Here is a 22,523-nt window from a genome sequence, read left to right as displayed (position 1 = left end):
ATGTGGAGATGCCAGGAACTGTACCTGGGATCTTCTGCATACAAGCTGATGCCTCACCAAAGACCTAAGGCCCTTCCCCAGTCATCCACCGTTGTCTCCCTTCTATTGTAGATTGGTACAAATTTCATGTTCAGTCAGGGGGAGGAAGAAGAGCATCATCATCTATACTGTAACAATACTGGGCCACCTTAGAAAGCCATTGTCCTGTTGAGCAGTGACAAACGTCTACAGGCCATAGTCCACAAAATTACTTATTTCCTGAGTAACAGGGTATTCTAGAGAAGCATACAAGCCATTTGGACCTTTGCCAGAGTGACTCAAAAAGGGCACAGGAGGCCAGCTTACTAACTCTTTGCCCGCTATCTAAAAAATGTCCACACAATTCTTTGGGAATTTAGGAGCTCCCCAGTTACTTTCTCTTTGTAACTCTCCAAGCCACTGTTCACATTACTTTTCATCTGATTGTACAACATCGGGAGTTGTGCATCTGCACTCCAAAAGAAACAAACTTGATTAGCTCTACTGTTAATGCAAATCATGTAGGGCTCACCACCACCCAGAGCTGCGTGTGAAATTTGAATGTGACTTCCCTCTAAGATTAGAGAAAATATTCCAGACAGTTCCAGACTGTCACCGTTTTGGGGTAGAATTTGGTCACATGCTGGTAAATTCAGGTTTCACAATTATAGTTGATTGGGATGTCTTGTGCAACAAAACTGATTCCCCAAACGATTGGATTTATTGCAGTAAGGAAAGTGACATGAAAATGCACTGCGAACTATAGGACAACACTTGATGCAACATTGTCTAACCCCTTCGCAAACAATCAGAATGAATGTTTATTAAATCTCCCTGCAAACAGATCAAGATGAATATATTGAAAAGTCGGCCAGAAGCACCCTTTTACAACCAAATACAGTGGTACCTCTAGTTACAAATCTAATTCATTCCGGAGGTCCGTTCTTAACTAGAGGTGTGCTTTAGCTAATGGGGCCTCTTGCTGCCGCTGTGCCGCCAGCACACAATTTCCGTTCTCATGCTGGGGCAAGGCTCTCAACTCGAGGTACCGGTAACTCTTCCAGGTTACCGGAGTTTGTAACCTGAAGCGTTTGTAACCTGAGGCATTTGTAACTCAAGCAAAGCTCTCAACTCAAGGTAACTCTTCCAGGTTACCAGAGTTTGTAACCTGAAGCGTTTGTAACCTGAGGCATTTGTAACTCAAAGTACCACTGTACATTGAAGTCTTTAAAAAGAAGGCTCTTGTAAAGTATTAGCACTTCAGGCCCTGCTTTTAAACGCATCACATTCATTTCATCCAAGACAGGAAATACCTATTAACACTTATTTGTGCAACCCAGGGTAATCTCAGAACTGCTGCTCCAGTGCCAGATTTGTAAGCAGTGAGATTTTATTTTTCTTTAACTAGTACCTTCCTGCAGACATGCAAAAACCAATCTCCTTCCATGCTTTGGAGAGAGAGTTAAAACATGAAACCAAAAAAAGAAAGAAAAGAAAAGAAAGAAAACCAACCAACCAACCAATAAAAAGACTAGGCCAAGGTCAGTTGCCCAGCCAAGGGGCATGGTGGCCATTTTGTTGTGTAGCTAATGTGTTTTTGTAGTTGCAGTGTTCATGGAATTGCACCGCCATCTCCATCCCACTTGGGTTTAGAATATTTACTGCTCTGTTGATCTCCTCAGGTTCACCTTAATTTCAACCCTGCTCCTACATCTCTTTTATTTTCAGTTGTTCGTCAACAACAAGAGATGGCAGTTGCAGAGCCAAGGGGATATATACTGTTTAATATGTCATGCTAGAAGGTGTTCATTTCAGGCTGCTGAACTACCATCTCATTTTCCATTATTTTCCTCATGGTCCATGATAACTGATGAGTGGACAAAGCAATGGCCTTTTAGGAAGGCCAGTGTCGATCTGTTAGTGAGTTCTGTGCTGTGTGTGTCTCACCCACTGTATTCCACTAACAACATAACCTTTTCCTAAGTCCCTGCTAACATCCATCTTCAACAATCTGGCATCAGCGAGCATGTCTGTGCCCAGGTCAACATGCCCATCTATGAAAACAGGCCACCTCCAAGTTTTGAGGGGTTGTGTAATTTGTAACGATTGAAGGGATTGTGTAAAGTGCAGAAGGCTTTGTAACTTTGGTGTGTGTTGTTTCTAATATCCCCTTCAGTCCTCCAAACCACCCATTTAAGTGGTGCCGTCCTCTGAAAGTCACCTCCACTCCCCCTTTTGAAGCCTGTTTTAATATTGATGTATTTGACCAAACAGTACTCTTTGTCTGTTAATAAAGAAGAGATCTCTATATTTCAAATGTGTTGCTTCTCATTGTCTTTGCTTTGGGCTGCAGTGAGGTAGGGGTGCTCGACTGAGAAACATACAAAAAATCCCGCTGTGTAATGATTTGTGAAGAATTGCTTCTGGTTGGCACCAGCACCCTTACTGCCGGCGTTCTCAAGGCTGTATAAGAGGCCATTTAATTCCATTAAAGCCAAGAGGTCATTATTATTCCTTATTAAACTCAGGTGAGAGTCATAGACTGGTAGTTGAGGGGAAAGTGGCCACTTCTCATTTCAATTTGATCTACTGAAATTTATGCGTGCTTTAGGTGGTTCTTTGCCTGAACGACTAAACGCACAGGTAAATAAGTGAATTAAAAACTATCAAAGAAGCCCGGGCCACCTCCAGCTTTTGAGACCCTTAGCTGTAACACAAATTGAAATGACATCACCCAAAAATAAAATAAGACACCCAAAATAGAGCGAGTCACATGCAAGCACAGACATGCACACACACACACAAATACTTTTCTAGCTGAGGGTGTGTGTCACATTTTGGTCTGATGTGCATAAAAACAAGTTGTGAAACTTATCCAATGCCAGAAAATGCACAAGTGTCTAGTCCCTTTTGAGCCTGAGACCCTAGGCTTAATGGTCCAGCAGACCACCACCACTCCTGGCTGGCTCCTGATGTAGGTTAGAAGAGGAATAGCCAGTGCTTTTTTTCTTTTCTAAAAAATTTTTAGGGGTACTCTCATTTTCCTACTCATATTGAAATACTACCCCTCAATGAGGCCAAACTTAGATTCACAAAATGTTTAGGGGTATGTGTACCCCTGTGCCCCCCCCGAAAAAAAGCATTGGGAATAGTTCATTCAGACCCTCCAAGTGTCCTTATTTTCCATGGACAGTCCCGGATTTACAGAAGCTTTCTGATTTGATCCTGGAATGTTGCGCTTTTTCTTAGGACATCCTTATTTTCATCAGAGAAATGTTGGAGGGTATGCTAATTTCATTGGTTTTATTAGTTATTCCTGTGTTGCACTGGACTAAATGCATCCCTGCTTTTTGCTGGCCTGAGACTTGGATCTTTTGCCAGAAGGAACACAGCAACAACAGACTTTGTTTCCAAAGTGGCTGCAAGAACATTTAATCTGTCAAGTTATTTATTGTGCACAGAGACTTCCCAATTTAACAGTAATCCCAGCCTGAGGTAAAAGTACATGCAAAGCAAGTTAGAGCCACCTGCCAGAACAGCCTGCGTAAGAACCCAAGGGACAGACCTGCCGACCCCGTACCGCCCAGGCTGCTGCATTAAATATCTTTTGGCCTCAGCAAATCCCTCCCAATCCCAGAGTAAAAAAGGGGCTTTATGATACAAGGATAAAAAAGCTCTTTCATTCCTGGAGATTTAATTTGTTTGAGACAATTAGAGGGAGGAACAAAACAGAATTGGAAAGGAGGGGAAATGGGATGCATGAGGATCAAATGATGGGCAACTGATGGGAGAGTGGGGGCAGATGGATAAAATGGGTAAAATGCCAAATGTACAAAGATAACGTTTAGACCAACCCATTGCTGTGGAGTGGCTCTCTCTGGATACTGTTGGACTCCCACCAACCCTTTTTGGGGGGGGAGGGGGGGCAAAGTTGTTGAGATTTTTGGTCAGAATTGTTTTTGAGCTATTTTTTTGGAGAAACGGCAAAAACAACATGGGCTGCCATACGTCAGGATTTTCCTGGACATTTGCTCAATTCCTGCCCGGATGCTTCCAACAAGTGAAGCTCTTCCTAGCTTGAAGATACTGTGATGAAAGAAGCTCCAACTTCTGGATATTTGCCAGTCCTGGATATGTTACCCAATAAATGTTTATGAGGCTTCTAGTGGAATGTGATAATAGACAATAGTGGACAAAATGGAGAACAGCCACTGGTGCCGGCAATGGCAGTGGAAGACAAAGAGCTGGAGAATAGGGATTGGGAGGTTCATGGAGAAAGGCAGTGGCTTGCTGTACTTCTGAGGCTTATAAAATTTGGAAAAAGTATTTATTGCCACTAATACAGATTGTCGCCATCAGGACAGTGAAATAGTTTAATTATCAGCAATGGTTCAATATCCATATACAGTATTGTTGTTTATATCCTACATATGTTCCATTTCAGGATTGATGTGTGCTGTATTTGTTTCCAACGGCATTGTTACGGCATAGCGTCTTCTAAAATAAATATTTTAAACCTCTGTTTTGGCACTGAGGGTCGCTTTTGCAGCCTAGCACGCTCCTGTGCCAATGTGCCATCAGCAGCTTGATTTGCAAGACATTTGCTTTTGCTATATGCAACCCACTCCCGGGAGTTTTATACTTAAGACTTAAGCCAGGAACCATAATGACTCAGGAACTTCAAGTGGGTAATAACGTTAAAGCCGCAGAGGCAGACCAGGGCAGGTTTTTCCACTTAAACCCAGGAAAATGCAGGCCTGGCATTTTGCCCGCGTCGCTGCAGGCCCCGTTGCCACGGAGACAGCGTCTCCGGCCGCCCCGGGGTCTCCTCCGCCACCTCCCTTCCCTCGCGCACTCATTGGCTGCCAGCCGGGGCACAGCACGACCGATTGAACGGGGGCCTTGTCCGTCACGGCAACACGAGGAGGAGTGGGGGCGGGACCTCTCGAGGGCAGGTAAAGCGGGGTAGTTTTCCCGGGGCTGCGAAGGAAAGAGGGAGGCATTTCTAGAGCGGGGTGGCTGGGACCAAGCGGGGCGGCGGCGACGACGACTCCGTTTTTGGGAAGGGAAGTTTAAAAATGTACGGGAAGAGGGTTGAATTCAACCTTATGGAACCGAAGGGAATCGGGCTACCCTGGGTGTGTTTGTGTTGCGTTTGCGGGAAGTGAGGTTGCGAGGGCCGAGCGAGGTTTAGCTACAAGCCCAGCGGTGGCGGAGGAGGATTTGCGTGTGAAGTAAGTTGGAGATTGGCAGCAATAGTCATCGCGAGCTTAAAGAGTTACTGGATGCATCCCTATACGAAAAAGGAGAAGGGAAAACCAGTGCGCCCCCAAATAAAAATGTTGCTGGACTCCCATCGCCTCTGACCTTTGGTCTCGCTGGCCGAGGCTGATGGGAGTTGGGGGTCCAACAAAACAGCAGGAGAGCTGCAGGTGTCTGTCTAGTCTTCATGATTTGCAACTGGATTTCAGGGTTTTAGGCAGAAGTTTCCCCCAGCTCGTGGCGCTGTGGGTTAAACCACAGAGCCTAGGACTTGCCGATCAGAAGGTCGGCGGTTCGAATCCCCGCCACGGGGTGAGCCCCCGTTGCTCGGGCCCTGCTCCTGCCAACCTAGCAGCTTGAAAGCACACAGTGCAAGTAGATAAATAGGTACTGCTCTGGTGGGGAGGTGAACAGCGTTTCCGTGCGCTGCTCTGGTTCGCCAGAAGCGGCTTAGTCATGCTGGCCACATGACCTGGAAGCTGTACGCCGGCTCCATCAGCCAATAAAGCGAGATGAGCGCCGCAACCCCGGAGTCGGTCACAACTGGACCTAATGGTCAGGGGTCCCTTTACCTTACCTTTTCCCCCAGCTCTACTTAGAAATCTTGGGGATTGAACCTGGGACCTTTTGCATGCAAAGCTCAGAACATACCACTGAGCTATGGTTCCCCACCTAGTCTCACATGGGTACTGAATACCTTTTTAGTAACAGCAGTAGAGAAGAGACGAATGTAGGCAGGGATTTGTCTCTTATTCTTATACTCTGGAGAAATATCTATCAATCCATTTATGTGTGGTTTTTTAATTGCAATAGCGCATTCCCTGTGGGTTTTTTTTTAAAAAATTACATATTCCAAATAAAGATTCTGCCAAGAGAGAGCTGAATTCTGTAAGATCGTCTTGAACAGGTTAAACCATGCAAAAGTTATTCAGCTGAATAAATAATTTAGCTGTGTTTATTAGGTTGTTATAGGCAAACCTTGTTTGCACCCAATAAAGCCAACAGCAGGCTGGCTTATTTGAGCTGTTGACATTCATGCTGAGTTAAGTGAACTTGCTTCAAGTCCAAATTAGTGCAGTCATATAGTGGGAGCAGGAATGGGGCTTGTGGAATATATGCATGATCACTCAGTAGGAGCTTTGCAAATGAGGGTTGACCTATGAATATGCCCCTTCATTGGCCATTTGGGGCCTTTCAGGACTTTTTAAAGGCAGTACAGCACAATCGTGTGTGCCCAGTGGGCTTCTTCTCCACATCCATCTTTGAACAGTTATGGCCTCACTGCCATAGTACCTGCTTCTTAGTTTGTGATGCAGAACAGTTGTGGTGTTTAAATAAAAATTAAGAGTCTTACCAGACATGTGCAGTTCTGTGATCCTTGGCAATTGTAATCCATCCTTGCCTTAGCTTAGCCCTTGAAGCTTGCATTATTTGATCGATTTGTTTTTTGTTTAACTTTTATTTATACATAAATTTCTGAAGTACTAAATCAAGAAAAATCTTCTCAACTTGTTCTACATAAAATCAAAGATTAAAACACAAAAAGGCAGAGATCAGAAGGACATAAAACGTACCAGATGCCATGCTGGAAGCCAGAGTTCAGTTTGGATCATGATTGTGCCTATTCAGTTAGCTAAGCCCCTTCCTTATTTGCTGGATTGAACCAAATAAAGAGTTTGTTAGAAAGTGAAAGGATAATCCCTTCTTTACCAGAAGTCATGATGGGGATTGGACCTGGCATCTGGAGTTTGATACCTTCTTCCAGATCATGGAGTATCCTGAGCCCTACTTGAGTGGCATAATGCTCCGCAGCATCACAGGCCGGTCCCTCCTGCTAATCTTGATGCTTCTTGGCGCAGTTCCTTCTCCATTTGATGCAGATTCCTTCCTACCTTTTCCCTGCTCCTCACCAAGTAGCCTTAAGGGACGGGTCTGTACCCCCTGCTCTTGTATGTCTTGTTGTGCCAGTAATGCATCATCTGGAGTGAATTGCTTAGATTTGGGAGCACATGGCTCAATCCTGTGAAATATAGGGAGGGCAAGCAGGTGAGGAATAGAGGGGAGCCTTTTGAAAGTAGGCTTAACGCTCATTTTGGAACATTTGTCATGGCCCCAAGGTGTTAAGAGACAGAAATAAAATTCCAAAGGTCATCCTTTGAGCAGGTCAGGCTATTTTGCAGGGGCAGAAGAATGTATGAGATATCTATTTTAATGTTTGATGACATTAGTATTTTGCCCTGTAAGGCAGCCTAGGTAACAATATAGTGCTTTGATTGTTCAAAGTGCTGCACATACTTGTAATCCATAACGTAATCTTAAGGTAGGCCAGTATTATTAATGGAGGGGTTGGGGCTGGCCTAAAGCCATTTTGTTGATGCCGTGGCAAAGGCAAGATTTGATCCAAGGGACTTCCTGGTCCATTAGCCTCTTAGCCTGCCACACTTTGGCATCTTTATCACTCGAAATTAAACTGCAGCAGTGATATGTGAAGAGAAGGGGTATGGAGGACAAAGTATGTATGAGGATTTGAGAAAGAAAGTGAGCAGCAGAGAGAGTAAGCAAGGCCTGGTGGGATCCCCCTGAATCCTGATGGTCTCAAATAGTGTGTGTATGTGTGTCTTACTATGTCTTCCTTGTGCTCTCTATGCAGCCATGACAGCAGCAGGAAGCGGCAATGGCTTTGGCACCACAGCTTGGTGGGGCTTTTCTCCAGCACTTGACCTACAGGCCACATGTAGGTATCACTTCTTCCACACATATAACCCCTGCAACTTTGCTTGCCTGCTTTTTTGTTTTTTAAGCAACATCATTATTTTTATTTTTAGTTTGCCTGCTTTATTGTGAAATAGGATCTTCTCGTTCCACAGGTTGCTTGAGGAGTTTGAAACTTCTTCAGCTGATCAAATGCACCCTGTTTTGTTGTAGGCTCAATATTGAGACACAGGTGCCTTCTGAGAGTAGAAGCATCTCTCAATCCAGTGACACCTTCCCGGCTGCTTGCGGGCTTTCAACAGCACTTCTGTGCAGCTACCCAAAAGGCGTATTATTTCCCTGCTGGGGAGATTTGGTTTGAACAGAAAACTTTCAGCCGGTGCTGAAATATATCCAAGGTGTTCCTTCTGTGATTCTGTTGTAATTTGGTGCGGAATCTGAGCTCCTGAGAATGGTAGCTTCTATCTGAACGTTTTAAAAAGCTGAGTTTCTCTATTTCTGGATGTAAAGTTACATTTGAAAATGTTCAGGCGGACAAAAATACTCTAGCTGGACTTTCTGTGACTTTTCTAGGGTCTCTCCTCATAGCTTGCAGCTTTGTTCTTCTGCTTCGGGTGCCTTCAGACATGCATAATTCTAGTGATGAGCCTGCTCTGAGAAGTGCAATTGCCACATTTCAGACACACGTATCAAGTTCAGGGAAGAGCCATTTTTCTTTTTTGCAGCTGAAGCTGAGTTTGCACAGCTCTGGTTAGTTGGCCCTTGCACCAGTCATGAACCCATGGAGCTTTGTTTCTTATCAGCAGAGGTTTAGTGTAGGAAGTCCTTTAAAAATGGAAAAACAAACAGCGTCCCTGAACCATTCAGAACCATGTCACTTATCAAAGGGGCAATGAAGGCTGGGGGGGGGGGGGGGAGCAGAGCTTGCCTAACAACCAAAAAGCCCATCGTTATCTTCATACCCTGATTTCCCGACAGGTTTGGTTCCCACAGTCATTTTCAATTAAACTTTGTGCATATGAACAATATACTAGGATAGGTCCAACATCTGAAAGCCCTTCATAGAATTGGGTAGAAATAAATGTATATATAAATGGACCCTGCATTGGCTGATTGTAAAGATGTCAACCCACAGAAATAGCTCTCCTATTGAACTGCAGAGCTTTCTAGCTGTTTTCCTTCCCATCAGCCATGTCCATGTTCCTTGCGGCAAATTCCAAAATTCAGTGCCGGGTTCTAGTGAACACTAATAAATTCTGTACGTTTATTTTGCACTTTTTAAACAAAATATTTCTAGTAGGAAAGTAGGATTTACCATGGCTGTGCAACATGTAGACCCATTTCACTTTCCCAACAGGTCTGGAGGCCTCTATGGAACATCTGCAGCTGTCCCAGGATGGTATTCCTGAACTGAACATCCTGCTAGTGGGATCAGTAGACGGCCGTCATATCCTCAAGACAATGAGTCAGGCGCACCGGTGGCCACGGCGGAAAATCAATGTGTGTAACTTGCCTCCTGCCACAGATTTCCACGTTGTCTTGAGCTGCTGTTAACTGGACAGCCCTTCCCTATGCCTAGCCAAGCTTTGCATGCCTCTTGCCTAGATAGATCTTACTTGCCTAGATAGATCTTACTTAAAACCTTAAAATTAAATTCTCATTATCTATGCTTGTTTCATACCAGGACAGCAGAATGGGGCAGATTCCAAGGGCTATGAGTCGGGTGGCTTGTCTGCATTTCCTGCTTGAGCAGCATGACTGCAAATGCAGAATCCGATGTCTGTATCTATTTGCTACAATTATATACCACCTATCTGCCAAATTTCTCAAGGTGTTTTAGATTTTTATAATAATAGAACTTCCAAACTAAGAGATGCAATACAAAAGGATACAGTAGCAACCTTGCTGAAGCTATGCAGGCCTAAGTTCTAGTTAGTGTCTGTGCAGGGAGACTAACAGGGAAGCCTGTGCGTATTGTGCCTTGGTTTCTGTGATGGAGGAAAGGCAACTTATCAAGGGTAATAAATAAATGTAGCTTTTTTTGGGGGGGGGGTAAAATGCATTTCAAAACTGGCAGGACCACCAGGGTTGGATTCAGCTTGGGGGAGGGGGCACCTCTCATCCATTGCTGCTGGCTCCGCCCACAGAATATTACACTGCCAAACAGAGTGGTTCTTGGCTGAGTGCTGAGACACTGAGGTCCAGCTCTGAGGGCCTTCTGGCTCTTCCCTCCCTGTGAGAAGTGAGATTACAGGGAACCAGGCAGAGGGCCTTCTCGGTAGTGGCGCCCACCCTGTGGAATGCCCTCCCATCAGATGTCAAGGAAATAAACAGCTATCTGACTTCTAGAAGGCATCTGAAGGCAGCCCTGTTTGATGTTTTCTTGTGCTTTTAATATTCTGTTGGGAGCCGCCCAGAGTGGGCGGGCTATTTGTTGTTGTTGTTGTTGTTACATGCTTGATGTTGACCCTGGAAGGGCAGAGTCATCTCTGTTGGGAAGGACCTTGTCTCTCTTCCTGGGAAGAAGTTCCCATCCTTTTTGCTTTCTTCGCTTTGCGGAAGGAGAGGTTTCTCTGTTGAGCAGGGTCGGAGGAGCTGGCACTCTTGGGTTCCCTTTCCAACGGTGACTCAGGCTGCCCATGTGATGAAGTGATGCTGGCGCTCTGCCCCCTTTCCCAGAAACGTGTGGCGACATTAATTCATTCCTGTCAGTGTGAGGAGCCTGGCAGGGACGCGTTGGCAGCTGCCCATCAACGAGAGCCCCTCAGCTCAGCATGGTCAGCTCAGATGTCCCATGAAGGCCATGGACTGACACGTGTGAGGGAGGTGTGAAGTTCAGGAAGAGCGTGGAGGTGGGGGGGGGGGAGATGACAATTCACAGAAGCAGCATCAATTCAGCCCCTTCCCCTGTAGCAACTCCTACCAGACAACATTCACCAGCACGTTCCCCTTGTGACCTTCCTTCATCACGAGGAGATGAATCAGCGGCAATGTGTCTCACAGCCAGCATTTTGGAGTGTCACTTCATAACAAGAGGACTTTTTTGTCATCAAGGAGAGAGGAAGGAATGGGAGTAGGGCTGGGAAAGAAAGTGGAGGGGGGAATCAAATTTTCAGTTTGGGGCTCAGAATTTCTAGGAGCTTTTCTGGCACTCTTGCGTTCCTTGGGATAGCCAGGAGGTGCAGGCTAGGGAGATGGAAGAACTCCTAGAATCTTTGCAAGGTGAGCCAATTCATTTCAAGCTAGGATGTGGGAAATTCAGGAAGTTGAGCCTGCTGGGATAGAGAAGATCTACTGAGAGAATAATGTACTATACAGTGGTACCTCGGGTTACATACACTTCAGGTTACATACGCTTCAGGTTACAGACTCCACTAACCCAGAAATAGTACCTCGGGTTAAGAACTTCGCTTCAGGATGAGAACAGAAATTGTGCTCCAGTGGCGAGACGGCAGCAGGAGGCCCCATTAGGTAAAGTGGTGCTTCAGGTTAAGAACAGTTTCAGGTTAAGAACGGACCTCCGGAACGAATTAAGTACTTAACCCGAGGTACCACTGTACCTAGCTCCATCCTTAGTTCAGACATTGTGATATATCAGTATATTGTGATGTTTAGCTGGTGGTACATCAAGAAGTTGAAAACCAGATATCACCCAGCCCTACCTAAGTCCCATTTACCACAGGTACTGTGATCCTTTGGGGGCAGAGCCCTGCCTCAGTGGTAGAGCATCTGCCTGGCATACAGAAGTTCTCGGGTTCAGCCCCCTGCATCTCCACATAGGGCTGGGAGAGGCTCCCTCCCTGAAATCCTGGAGAGCTGCTGCCAGTCCGAGTTGACAGTACTGAGCTGGGTGGATCAATAGCCTGACTCCATAGAAGACACCTTCCTGTGTAGCTGTAATGGCGGGATGCTTGGAGGGTGTTAGTTTGGGAGCACAGAAGACGCAAGACGAATGCCTCGCAAGACGGAAAACCCGCTAGACGAAAGGGTTTTCCGTTTTTGAGCTGCTTCGCAAGACGATTCCCTATGGGCTTGCTTTGCAAGATGAAAACGTCTTGCAAGTGTTCCAATTTTTTTCCGCTTTCCTCCCCCTTTTTCTAAGCCGCTAATAGCCTTTTAGCTGCTAATCCGCTAATCCTTTAATAGCCGCTAAAAACCGCTTATAGCGCTAATCCGCTAAGCCGCTAATAGGGTTGCTTCGCAAGACGAAAAAACCGCTAGACGAAGAGACTCGCGGAACGGATTAATTTCGTCTTGCGAGGCACCACTGTAATACCTTTGAGTAATTTCCTTTATTTACAAATATGTGGGTCAGTGACCTGCAGAGGAGCAGATCTGCTTCCCTGCATCACATCCCCTAAGAATGAAGTTGCACTCCCAAGTTTCTTCAGTCAGCTCCCAGCTATCTCTTGCTGTTCTGTTTGCTGCCATTTTCTATCTCTCACACATACCTGCCCTTACCCTCCAACCCTGATAGGTATCTCATGACAAGTCACAAAGAGATTCCCCACCTATCAAGAGGCCACCTTCTGGTTGTTGGCCCCCATTGATTTAAATCTTAACCAGCCATTCTGGACTGTAATCAACAATCTGCCAAACAGAAGACTGGAGGACTGGCAGGAGTAACATTACATGTATACTGTATATACACTAATGCCTAGGAAGGACAGGACAATAAACTTCTTGTTTCTTGAGGGTGTTTTGGTTAGCTAGCCAGACAGAGAGTTATTTTGAACTTGAAAGCGCCCTCATTTTCATTGTGACATTTTGGGCGGCTCTAGTTGGCTCCAATAAATTGCCCTGCTGTTACTGTTGGATAGGCTTTCCTGACTCAGTAAGTTTTCACTCACATTTGGAATATTAGACAAAGCCTTAAGGGTTGAAAGAAAATGGAGGAAACGGTAGAACTTGAATGATGAAAAGCATATTCAAGACACGGCACCTCCTTGTCTTCTGTGCAGCTCTGATAGTTAGGATTTCTTGCAGGAAGTGTCCTCGCCTGTCCTACCCCTGCCAAAATCAGGTAGCAGGGCACACGCATTGCAGGCAGAAGGTGGCAGGGACAGAAAAGATGGAGTTTGACTTGAGACTCTGGAGATTGGCTGCTAGTCAGAGAATACTAGGCTAGATGGTCCAATAGTCCGACTCATAATTTATGACAGCATCTTAAGATTCATTTTCACAGGACACCTATGGAACTTCAGATTGTTAAGGGTGCCGGGAATTGTAGCTCCATGAGGGGCCAACTACAGTTCCCAGGATTCTTTGGGGGGACGTTATGTGTTTTAGATGTCTAGTATGGCTGTGATCTTGAGGAGAGCTGTTTAAAGCTTGCCCTCCTAATTGTTTGTCTCCTTTGCTCAGTTCTACGTGCTGGAGAACAATCTGGAAGCCCTGGGTCGGCAGCTGCTGTTTCTGAGTCTGGCTGTGGAGCCTCTAGAGAAGATGGGGCTGCAAGGTGAAGGCAGATGAAATGCTCCCTCGCCATCTCCATTCCTTCCCTGGGTTCCCAGGGCTTCTGGCCCCTTGTTTACTGGGGTCTCCGGGAGGCTGAAGCCTTCTGAATGGTAACAAGCCCTGTCTCTTTTTCCCTACCACCAACCAAGAGAAAAGTGAGACATTCTTGGAGCTGATGGGGAACACACTGCTCCGAGGCCAAACAGCTGCTTATCTGCAGGAGAAGGCAAACCTCTTCATCCGCTATGTCACAGACCCCGATTTCCAGCAAGCTCATCTGCCCCTCGTTGACTTGTCTGCCCTCAAGGTAAAATGCAAGTTAATTCAGCAGGAGCGATGGAGCCATGATTGATGTGCTGTCATTGCCATGATGGGCTCAGCAGGACTCCAGTTATTGTTAGCTGCTATTCCAGAGGATCCTGGAATTACAGCTCCGGTTATTCACTCGCTTTTCCTCTTTGCTGGACAGTTCAAGGAGAGGGACCAGCTGGAGGCCATATTCAAGTTCTGGCGGAATCCTGACCCGCAGACTTTCCAGATCAAGCAGCTCTGGGATCTGCGACTCCGGCAGTACCTGGGGGCCCGCTATGACTCTCGCCGTGGGGTGTGCGACTGGGACCTTAATATGAAGCTGCATGAACATGGGGTGCGTAACTGAAAAGAAGGCAGTCGTGCTGGGCATACAAACCCATCTGACTCAGCTTGGGGCTGCTGGGTCACAGAGATGGGCTCTGGGGAGTTACCGCCTTTCTACAGTCGTGGCATTTCTTTCCCCTCCTAGGCCAAGGTGATAAACTTCCGTGAGTTTTACCGGTGGCGGGACACAGGCATGGCCTTTGAAATGCGGGAAGCCCCCTACGACATCCCCAACAAGACCTTGGCATCTGGCCGCCTCCTCAGACATGTGAGCCACCTCACTTTCTTGAGACTGGTTGTGCTAGGCCAGGAACTTGGAGGACCTGTCTAAATTTAGTCAGGATCCCTGACTAAATTAGCTGAAGCTTATGCGAGTTAAGAGTCCAGCACACTGGCTACACTTGGGCCTATTTTTGTGGGGTGGCGGGAGAATATAAGCCTATGCTTAGACAGGGTTATCACCCCTTCTGTGCCCCCTTTTATTACCATTTTTAATAATTCCCCTCTTCTTTAAGGAGCTCTAGTTGGTACAGGATAATTCCCCTTTCCCCTTTATTTTCACAGCAACCCTGTGAGATAGGGTTGAATGTCTATCTCAGAATCGCAAAGCAAGTTTGATGGCTAGGCAGTGATTTGAACCCAAGTATACCCCGTCCAACGCTCTAACCACTGCACAGCACTGCCTCCTGTTACCTCAGCAGCATGGGGGAGCCACACTGTAGCTTCTGTCATCCTTTTGCGATAGCATGGGAAGCAGAGAGGTGTGTGTCCCATCTGCAGCTACCCATTCAGGATTTCTTGAAATGATTTGGTTATTTTAATCTGCTGTTGCAGGTAAGTCTTGGGATGCAGGTTCTAGTTGCAGCAGGTGCAGTCCTACTAAGGGAGTAGGTCAGTTTTTAGTCTGCTCTTTCCTTCTAGGACTACCACAAAATACATGTTTTTAGTCCTCCTGGATTCTGTGTCCTTTTTCCTCTCCCATCCAGTTTGTGAGCACTGTCATGCAGGATGAAAATCCACCCATAATTCTGTCAGTCTACAGCCATCCTCTGATGAAGTCTTGATTCTTGGGATCCCAATCACAGTTTCCACCTCTTGTCTGCAGTTGTCTCACGCTGCTGAGAACAGAACTTCATCTTATGAGCGAAACACCAGTTCCATGTTTGGGAAAGCTAACCAAGGGAGAATTAGTGGATAGGCAAAGAGGGGCTAGCCCTTCTACCTGCCAATTCTTCCCTTTAAATCCTGCCCCCCTTTCCTGGAAATCTTTGTAATTGCTTTTCCCCAGCAGGACTCTTAAATTGGTGGGCTACCAGCTGTGGGCAAAAATGACGTATATACTGATCCGGACTTCTTGCCTCTCAGAAAGGGGAACGAATACCAGCACGGGGATATTGGGGAGACATAGCCACAGGCCCCTACATCATTTTTGGGATTGAGGCAGAAGATCCCAGCCTGCTGAAAACGACCAATGGCATCCCCAGTAAGGTGAGTGTGGCTGCCTTTGTGCCGGGCATCAGAAAAGCAACTGTGGTTTTGTAAGGAGAAGAGGGTTGATAAACAAGAAGACAATAGCTTTCTGAAAGCTGGAGTGAAAATGGATTTCTCTGCTGCCTCCTTCAGCCTTCGCTCCTCGTTGGATACCTTTGCAGCCTTCCGATTGAGCACTGCCCTTTTTGCCTCTTCCTCATGCCTTAAGAGGGACGGCGTTTCCGTGCGCTGCTCTGGTTTGCCAGAAGCGACTTAGTCATGCTGGCCACATGACCCGGAAGCTGTATGCCGGCTCCCTCGGCCAATAAAGCGAGATGAGCGCCGCAACCCCAGAGTCGGCCACGACTGGACCTAATGGTCAGGGGTCCCTTTACCCTTTACATCCACCCCTTTCTCGTATACAGACACTGTATATGTATATGTATATGTTGATCTGCTTAGATGTTTGTTTAGTGCGCTGTTTAACCTGGATTTTCCCCTTCTGCGAAAAATCCAGCAAGTTGATAAGCTTTGAAAACTGTTCCAAGAAAGTGGGGGAAGTAGCTTTGTCACTGACAGAAATGCTGGCCAATCGGCACTGCACAAAGCATGTTTCTCCGGAACTTGCTCATGGAGGGGAGGTTGTTAGTCTATCCCTGGGGTAATCAACCTTTTTATACCTACTGCCCACTAATGCATCTTTCTTGATGGTAAAATTTCCTTACCGCCCACCAGTGCTTGATGGATGGAGGATTCAGCTTGTGCCGTAGAACCCCCACCACCCACCTAGAATCCTGAAACGCCCACTAGTGGGCAGTAGGGACCAGGTTGACAACCCCATGTCTATCCCAAAAAAATGCAGAGCATGTATGCCATAAGGAGGATGTAGAGAAGCTAAAAATAAAATGTGGTTCAAGGGACTTGAATTCAAAGACGGGAAAAGAGGGACTCAAATAAAAGCAGATTCTGGTCTTCTTCTTTCTCTCTACAGAGTGCCCAGGAAATTTCCTTGCACAATGTCATTGCCCTGTTGTATGAACTCAGCTATAACACCCGCTATGACCCATCATCATCCTCTGAGGAGGAGGGAATTAGTGGCAACTTGCAGGGGTCTGGTGACCATTCCAAGCTGGGTGTTAACGGTGGTGAGTAGTCAGCAGGTTGATTGCCCATCATGATTGCCCAGAACCTTGGTCGAGTCAGGCGTGCATCAACAGGAAAGGGCCACAGACTTGCACAGATAGTTTGGAGCAGACATTTAGAAAGCTTTCCCCCCCCCCCCCCGAATCCTGGCTTGTTATGTTGTCTGGAGCAAGAATCATGGCTTCTTAGGCTGGCTTATTAAACCAGAGTTATAAATCACAACCCCTCGCCTGGGTGCCTTGGCCAGCTGAGTTCTGGGGAAAGTGAAACTTTAAAAACTGCTGAAGTAGAAGGGGGGAGGGGGCATGTGAGCCTGAGGCTTGTGGTGGTTTGTTCCTGCCCTGTGCATGTCTCTCCAAAACATGGTTTCATCTGACATACAAACTGGCCCAGGCAGTGCTCTCGGTTTAAGGGACTTTGAAGGGTCTTTTCCATTACTCTCTTGGGCCAGAGGGTTCCTCAATACGCCAGTGAGTGATGGCTTGTTGGCTTGACTCGATTTTGATCTTCCCTCCTTCCCAAGAGTTCAGGGCTAGTTACAAAATGTTTATACGATTCACTGACCCTTAAAAGCCTCACAGTCTTGCAGCATCAGATTAATAGGCCCAGGGGAGAAGAGCGGGTGAGCAAACAGATTAATACAGCATAACGTGTTGAGGGAGATCCTTTCCAGATGTTCCAGCCTCATCTACGCCAGTTCTTTGGAGCAAGAGCAGTTTGAGCGGCCACTTGGGAGTAAGAGGGTCAACATCAGTGGGATTAGAACTTTCCCCTTCCAATTCCTCATGGAGCACTTTAAACCATAGACTTACAGTATGCAGTTTCACAACCCTTCTTGTTTTCTGAGGAGGCGGCCAAATGTATGTTTTGCATATAGAAACTCCCAGATTCAGTCCCGGCCATCTGCGGTGGAAAGGCTATCAGATAGCTGAGCTAAGAAGACTTATCTGAGTCTTTGGAGAGCCACTGCCCATCAGAATAGGCAGTGCTGAGTTAGATGGACCAGTGGCCTGACTGTATAAAGCAAGTTCATATGTGCTTGTGCCTACATATCTCTAAATCACTGATTTTTTTAAAATGGAAGATTGTGTGTGTGTGTGTGTGTGTGTGTGTGTGTGTGTGTGTGTAGATATTCTAGATAGATCAAAATAACAAATGCATTTTGAGACTATTACCCTCCAATATCTTGGACCGCTTGTCTCTATTTCTATACTCTCTGCTGAGTTGCAGAAAAAAATTCTCTGTTTCTAGCCACATTCCCTGTCCGCAAAATATATATCTGCTCCTTTCCCTGCCTTCTGCTGCGTTGGCCCTGTTGTTTCTCAGCCTGGCTTTTTCTCTCTTCCCCGTTTCCTATGCCGCAGGCCCTCCTTCCGTAGAAGATGCCAGAGTCTGCTTCTTGCCTCTCAACTGCCTGCCTGAGCTCCACCACAAAGGCAAATACCAACAGCTCTTCAATCTCATATTCGTCTCTTGCAGGTAGGAATGGGCTGAGGGCACGGGACTGCTGGGTTGGAGGCACAGGGAAGAGAATATTGCAGGAGTCTGGACTCTTGGGTTCCCTGCCAAGAAGTAGGAAGCAGCTAATTGGGTTGGGAGGCAGGACATGGTTTATCTAGTTGCAAGGAGGTTGGCCTATCTAGACTGGTGACATCATCAAAGCTTATAATTCCCTTACTTTGAATACAAGCCTGTCCAGCTCATAGGGTTGTAGCCAACCCATTGAAATGAATGGACCTCAGCTAGTCGTGACCATTAATTTCAGTGGAGGTACGTTGAGCAGAACTAGCATTGGATGCAGTCTAATATAGTGCTTGGCTGTTGTGTAGCAAATGGAGTGCCATTTCCCCCAAAGCTACTTCCCAGTTTAGAACACAAAACAAGATTTTTGCGAGGGTCTGTGCATCCCGGGTCAGCATTTAGCAGGCCAGCCACCTATGGCCCGCACCCTTTGTTGGTTCACACACAAAAGGTATCTAATATTAGCCCTTTACCATTGATGGGACTCGCTCATTTCTGTGAGTTAGTGACCAGGCCACACAACCAGGTTTGGGGAGTTTCTTCTGCATTGAGGCCAGCTCTCTTAGGGCGCTACCAATTGACCTCTTCTTTATGAAGCCTTCATGCTGATTTGCTTGTGGCGAGGTTAGGTGACGTTGCATCAAAGCAAGTGTTATCCCACACTGAGAGCCAGTGTGGTGTAGTGCTTAAGAGCGGTGGACTCATAATCTGGTGACCCGGGTTCGTGTCCCTGCTCCTCCACATGCAGCTGCTGGGTGACCTTGGGCTACTCACACTTCTCTGAAGTTTCTCAGCCTCACTCACCTCACAGAGTGTTTGTTATGGGGGAGGAAGGGAAAGGAAAGGAGATTGTTAGCCGCTTTGAGACTTCTTAGGGTAGTGATAAAGCAGGATATCAAATCCGAACTCCTCCCCTTCTGTCACTTTCTTTATTGCATTTTTTTTTTTTTTTGTCTTTTGGGGAAATGGGCTTCTTCCTCAAGAGCTCCCAATCAGTTATAATTGCGCCACCTGAATTTGCCACCTGAAAATAGCAGCCGTCTGGAAGTCTCTGTGGGCTGTCTCCAGTCTGTCAGTGCTTTGCAGAAGGGATCAAGCACACATTGGCACTTGAGGTTAGCGCCTTTAAGGTGGATCAGAGGGCTCTGTTGCCCTAGCACTGCAAGTTCACTTTTTATTTTTAAAAATGAACTTCTTGCAGTCTGGAAAGTGACAAGGAAATGCACTGGAAAACGTGGGATGGACAAATGATTCATGCAAAGACATAGAAACACCCCACAAACAAATGAAGATGAATGCTCATTGTAATATGATCACCCTGCAAATAAATCAGAATGATGGCTAAGCAAAAAGACTGGGTATAAGCTAATTGCCTACATTTTGTTGAATGAAGTACATGCCGTTAAAACTCACCATTACTTAGTTAATTCCAAATTGTGTAGAGGGCATTTTGCCATCACTAGACTGGACAGCAAAGTTGGTGGGTCCTCAGTCTCTTATCTCTACGGTCACCACTTCCTCCTTGCTTGTCTTTTGTAGCATGGTGCATGTCCTAAAACCAAATGTCAACCTGATTGCAGCCCCAAAAGCCACCCTTATTGTTGAGCTGACAAAGTGAGTATTATTTTCTGCATCCTCTCTTGGGAAGCTGGCCCACTATGGATGTGTGCACATTTGTTCATTAGAGCACATTGGAAATCACAGTTTTTCCTGGTACTATATCTTCCTCTAGCTGTTCACATCAGCACAGCTTCAATAGTGTCAGATTCATTTCAGTTTGTGTGCACATCAGGGGGTGTTAATAGGGGTTGCTAGCCAATTGGGAGATTTGGGAGTACTAAAATAAACTACCGAGAGTGATCCAGTGGGGTGAATTGGTTCCTTCTGAATGGAGCAGGCTGGGTACAGACAAGGGCCAGAACCACCTTGGGAGGGGTGTGGGGCCTAATTAAACAGAGCAGCTCATTATCCAGGGTGTTTAATGGGATCCAGGACCCCTGGGTTCCCCACACCCCTTACTCATCTGTCCACTTGTTCTTTTTGCAGCTTCCTGCCTGACCTCCACAAAGAGCAGGTCTCTGTGTTCTCCTCTCGAGTAGCCAAACAAGTGGCCGAGGCAGGATTTGTTCCAGTCGAAGCAGCAGACAAGAGACCCTTCTCCTTCTTCCAGCTTGGGCATCAGGAGGCTGGAGAGATCTGTAATGAGTTCCCTGCACTCGGTCCCTGAGGTTCCCCCTCTGTATCCTGGTTTCCTTTATAACCATTATTTTTAAAAGAAAAATATTGTTTCAGATGGGAGTTTCTTGTGGAATTGGTACAGCTCAGTCACGCAAGCTTTTCTTTTCTTTTTTACATTTAACCTTGCTGTGGAAAATCCAAGAAGTAAAAACGATGCATTATGCATGCACAGTCACTGCTGATATAGAAGCTCATCAGTGTTTGGGGGTTTTTTTGTGGGCCAGTTGTCATGTGTGTAGTGGCATTTCAGCGGTTGCTTTCGGGGATGCCTGCTTTCGTTTGCTCCTTAGCTGAGCTGTTTTGTTTCCAGCGACTCCCCAATATCAGAAAAGTTCATTTCTGCCCATTGCTGTGTCCTGGTGGGACTTTTGATATATAAAAAAAATAAAAAATATTTTAAAGGGTTGTCTTGCACAAGTCCTCTTTTTCAGAATTTCGATGCTGCTGAGGTGTGTGAGGCTGGGGGGAGGCGTTTAAAGATGAAACGTCAGAAAATAACAGTCCTAGCCTGTGAAACTTTCCTTGGCTGAGGGGAACAGCTATCTCAGTTTTTGTTTGTTTCTTTGGTCCCCTGGCACCTTATTTTTTTTACCGTTGCTGGCTTAGTTGTGGAGTCAAGTGGGGAACTGAAGATGCTTGATTGTGCTACCTTTATTTGTCCTAAAGGGATCACCCTACTTCCATATATCGAAAATCCTGTAATAGGGACCAGTCCAAGGTGCCAGAGATCCCCTGGAGGGAGGGGCAAACTCTGTCCTCCCCCATTCAGTTACTCACAAACAAGGCAACAAAATATCCTTAAAGTAGTGACTGGTGGTGGGCAGGTGGGACATAGGGGACAGAGCTGGTGTTTCTTTGCAAACAAGAAAGGAGCCAGGGCAAAAAAGAACAAATGCAACTTTGTAATCTGACATTCAGGGTTTGTAGGCAAATCTTAGGTAGGCATGATCTCGGTGGAGGACCATGCTCGAAAGGAAGTGCATGGAGAATTCTAGGTGTGTTTACTCAGAGTAAGTCCCACTGAGTTCATTGACACTTAACGGTAAAGGTAAAGGGACCCCTGACCATTAGGTCCAGTCGTGGCCGACTCTGGGGTTGCAGCGCTCATCTCGCTTTATTGGCCGAGGGAGCCGGCGTACAGCTTCCGGGTCGTGTGGCCAGCATGACTAAGCTGCTTGTGGCGAACCAGAGCAGCACACAGAAACGCTGTTTACCTTCCCGTCGGAGCACTACCTATTTATCTACTTGCACTTTGATGTGCTTTCGAACTGCTAGGTGGGCAGGAGCAGGGACCGAGCAACGGGAGCTCACCCCGTCATAGGGATTTGAACCACCGACCTTCTGATCGGCAAGTCCTAGGGTCTGTGGTTTAACCCACAGTGCCACCCGTGTCCCTTATTGACACTTAGACCCATGTTAATCTGTGTAGGATCGCAGGTGTAGATTGTGACTTGCTGTGTGACTTGGCTGTGGAATTAACTCCGCCCTTCCCAGCCAATCAGACAGTGAAGGATGGAGGGCAGCAGACAAAGTTGTACTTTGGGGACTTATTTTTTTATTCATCGGAGGCAGAATTTATATGTGCATGCTTTAGCTTATGCATAGGCATAGAGAGTGTTGTAACCAAGAGAGAGAGATAGCGTTCTCTCAATCTTGGTCTCATCAACACCCAGAAGAGAGCAGCGCTGTGCCTCTGGTTCCTCTTTCCATCTACACTTCGTACTAGGTGGGAACCTGCGGTCCTCTGACTGTTGTTCAACTCCCATCAACCCCACCCAGTATGGTAAATGGTGATGGGTTTTGAAGCTGGAAGCTTCTTAAGGGTTCCTCAGTGAGAAGACGACGTTTCCATGCGCTCTGGCTTCCGTCACAGTGTCCCATTGCGCCAGAAGCTGTTTAGTGTTGCTGGCCACATGACCCGGAAAACCGGTCTGTAGACAAACGCTGGCTTCCTCAGCCTGGAAGCAGAGATGAGTGTCGCACCCCATAGTTTAATTTGACTAGACTTAACCATCCAGGAGTCCTTTACCTTTACCTTTTACCCAGTGAGAAGACCTGCTCTGGTG

The 22,523-nt window shown here is 46.5% G+C and overlaps 1 protein-coding gene across 10 annotated transcripts; it reads left to right on the top strand.

Moving 5' to 3' along the window:
- Positions 1-3,775: 3,775 nt before the first annotated feature.
- On the top strand, positions 3,776-20,858 carry DNAAF3 (dynein axonemal assembly factor 3). 10 transcript variants are annotated; one of them, XM_081168318.1, is made up of 12 exons: positions 3,776-3,795; positions 7,931-8,014; positions 9,350-9,492; positions 13,357-13,450; positions 13,599-13,756; positions 13,919-14,095; positions 14,231-14,353; positions 15,451-15,573; positions 16,547-16,700; positions 18,063-18,177; positions 19,759-19,833; positions 20,266-20,858. In XM_081168318.1, the coding sequence occupies exons 1-12, from the start codon at positions 3,789-3,791 to the stop codon at positions 20,444-20,446; spliced, it is 1,434 nt and encodes a 477-aa protein (XP_081024444.1). In that variant the 5' UTR covers positions 3,776-3,788; the 3' UTR covers positions 20,447-20,858. The 10 variants fall into 10 exon arrangements, with proteins under 10 accessions (XP_081024444.1, XP_081024443.1, XP_081024441.1 ...); XM_081168315.1 differs by lacking the exon at positions 3,776-3,795 and adding an exon at positions 4,670-4,973; XM_081168324.1 differs by lacking the exon at positions 3,776-3,795 and adding an exon at positions 4,837-4,973 and having other exon boundaries at positions 9,328-9,492.
- Positions 20,859-22,523: the final 1,665 nt, after the last annotated feature.

This window comes from Podarcis bocagei (genome assembly GCF_964188305.1).
Source record: "Podarcis bocagei genome assembly, chromosome: 13".
Classification (NCBI taxonomy): domain Eukaryota; kingdom Metazoa; phylum Chordata; class Lepidosauria; order Squamata; family Lacertidae; genus Podarcis; species Podarcis bocagei.
The sequence above is the reverse complement of the archived record's forward strand: the minus strand, read 5'-3'. Positions and strand labels throughout refer to the sequence as shown.